The sequence below is a fragment of the Helicoverpa armigera genome, chromosome 3 (assembly GCF_030705265.1).
Source record: "Helicoverpa armigera isolate CAAS_96S chromosome 3, ASM3070526v1, whole genome shotgun sequence".
Lineage (NCBI taxonomy): Eukaryota > Metazoa > Arthropoda > Insecta > Lepidoptera > Noctuidae > Helicoverpa > Helicoverpa armigera.
In genome coordinates this window covers 17260-18364 of record NC_087122.1, presented here as the reverse complement: position 1 = coordinate 18364, position 1105 = coordinate 17260, and the positions used below count along the sequence as shown (strand labels likewise).

General features: G+C 49.5%; 1 protein-coding gene across 1 annotated transcript; it reads left to right on the top strand.

Moving 5' to 3' along the window:
• Positions 1-570, top strand: LOC110380638 (cytochrome b5). Its single transcript, XM_021340677.3, has one exon. The coding sequence runs from the start codon at positions 50-52 to the stop codon at positions 431-433; it is 384 nt and encodes a 127-aa protein (XP_021196352.1). The 5' UTR covers positions 1-49; the 3' UTR covers positions 434-570.
• The last annotated feature ends 535 nt before the right edge of the window (positions 571-1105 follow it).

The following is a 1105-nucleotide window of genomic DNA, read 5'->3' as shown; positions in this document are numbered from 1 at the left end:
CACTCGCCAGTACTCCGCCCCGCTCCGAGCAGCTCGCGCGCGCCCAGACATGACCGTCAGACAATTCACTCGCGAGGAGGTGTCCAAGTGGACCACGAGAGAGGAAGCGGTTTTCATTATCGACAATGTGGTGTACAACGTGACCAAGTTCCTGGACGAGCACCCCGGTGGGCACGAGGTCCTGGTCAACGTGGCCGGCAAGGACGCGTCCGAGGACTTCGACGACGTGGGCCACAGCCTGGACGCCAAGGAGCTCATGAAGAAGTACGTGGTGGGCGAGGTGGTGGAGGCCGAGCGCCGGCACATACAGAAGCGGCAGATCTCCTGGGAGGACAGCAAGGTGGACAGCGACAGCAGCTTCACGAGCTCGTGGAAGTTCCCGGTGCTGCTGGGCATCGTGGTCACCCTGCTCTACACCTACCTGTTCGGCTGACGCGCTCAGCGGGAGTGTGTGCTGTGTGACACAATGCAACCATTACAGACTGCTGTGAGATTGTATTTTACAAGGTTTTGTGCGTAAATTATACATAGGTATATTGTGATATTTAATTAAAGCCATTTTATAACTTTGCTGATCGTTTTAAGATTACGAGTCTCCCGGGGCCGAGGGAGCCCGCGCCGCGCTCGTACCGGTCCACGATCTGTGTGCCCAAAACATGTACTTATCTCACCTTATGTAATAGGTGTTTCTCGCGGTTTCACCCGCGCTCCGAGGGCACTACCTACCCAAACACGAATCGGAAGCCTATGTTGCTCAAGGATAATATAGCGTTCTAAATGGTGAAAGAAGTTTATGAAATCAGTCCACTAGTTTTTAAGTGAACCAATAACAGACGTGCAAGTTTACTTGGTAGGTAATTAAGGAGCTTGTTACATTGAAATGCAGTTTACATTATTTGCGTTTTGTTAATTTTTATGGTTCTAACTATTATTGATTATTATGAAATAACTTCCTTTTAAATACTTTAGTCAGCAAGTATCGTCTCTCGGGTAACTTTACTAGTGGTTGTTAGTAAATCGTTGATGCACTGGGTCTGAGGGTCCATTCTGGGTGAGGCCGAAATCGCTGAAATAGATTGAAGCCTTTCAAGTGGTGTTCCACTCA

Excerpts from the sequence above, each read along its gene's own strand:
- LOC110380638 (XM_021340677.3), top strand. The coding sequence starts at position 50 with ATGACCGTCAGACAATTCACTCGCGAGGAGGTGTCCAAGTGGACCACG.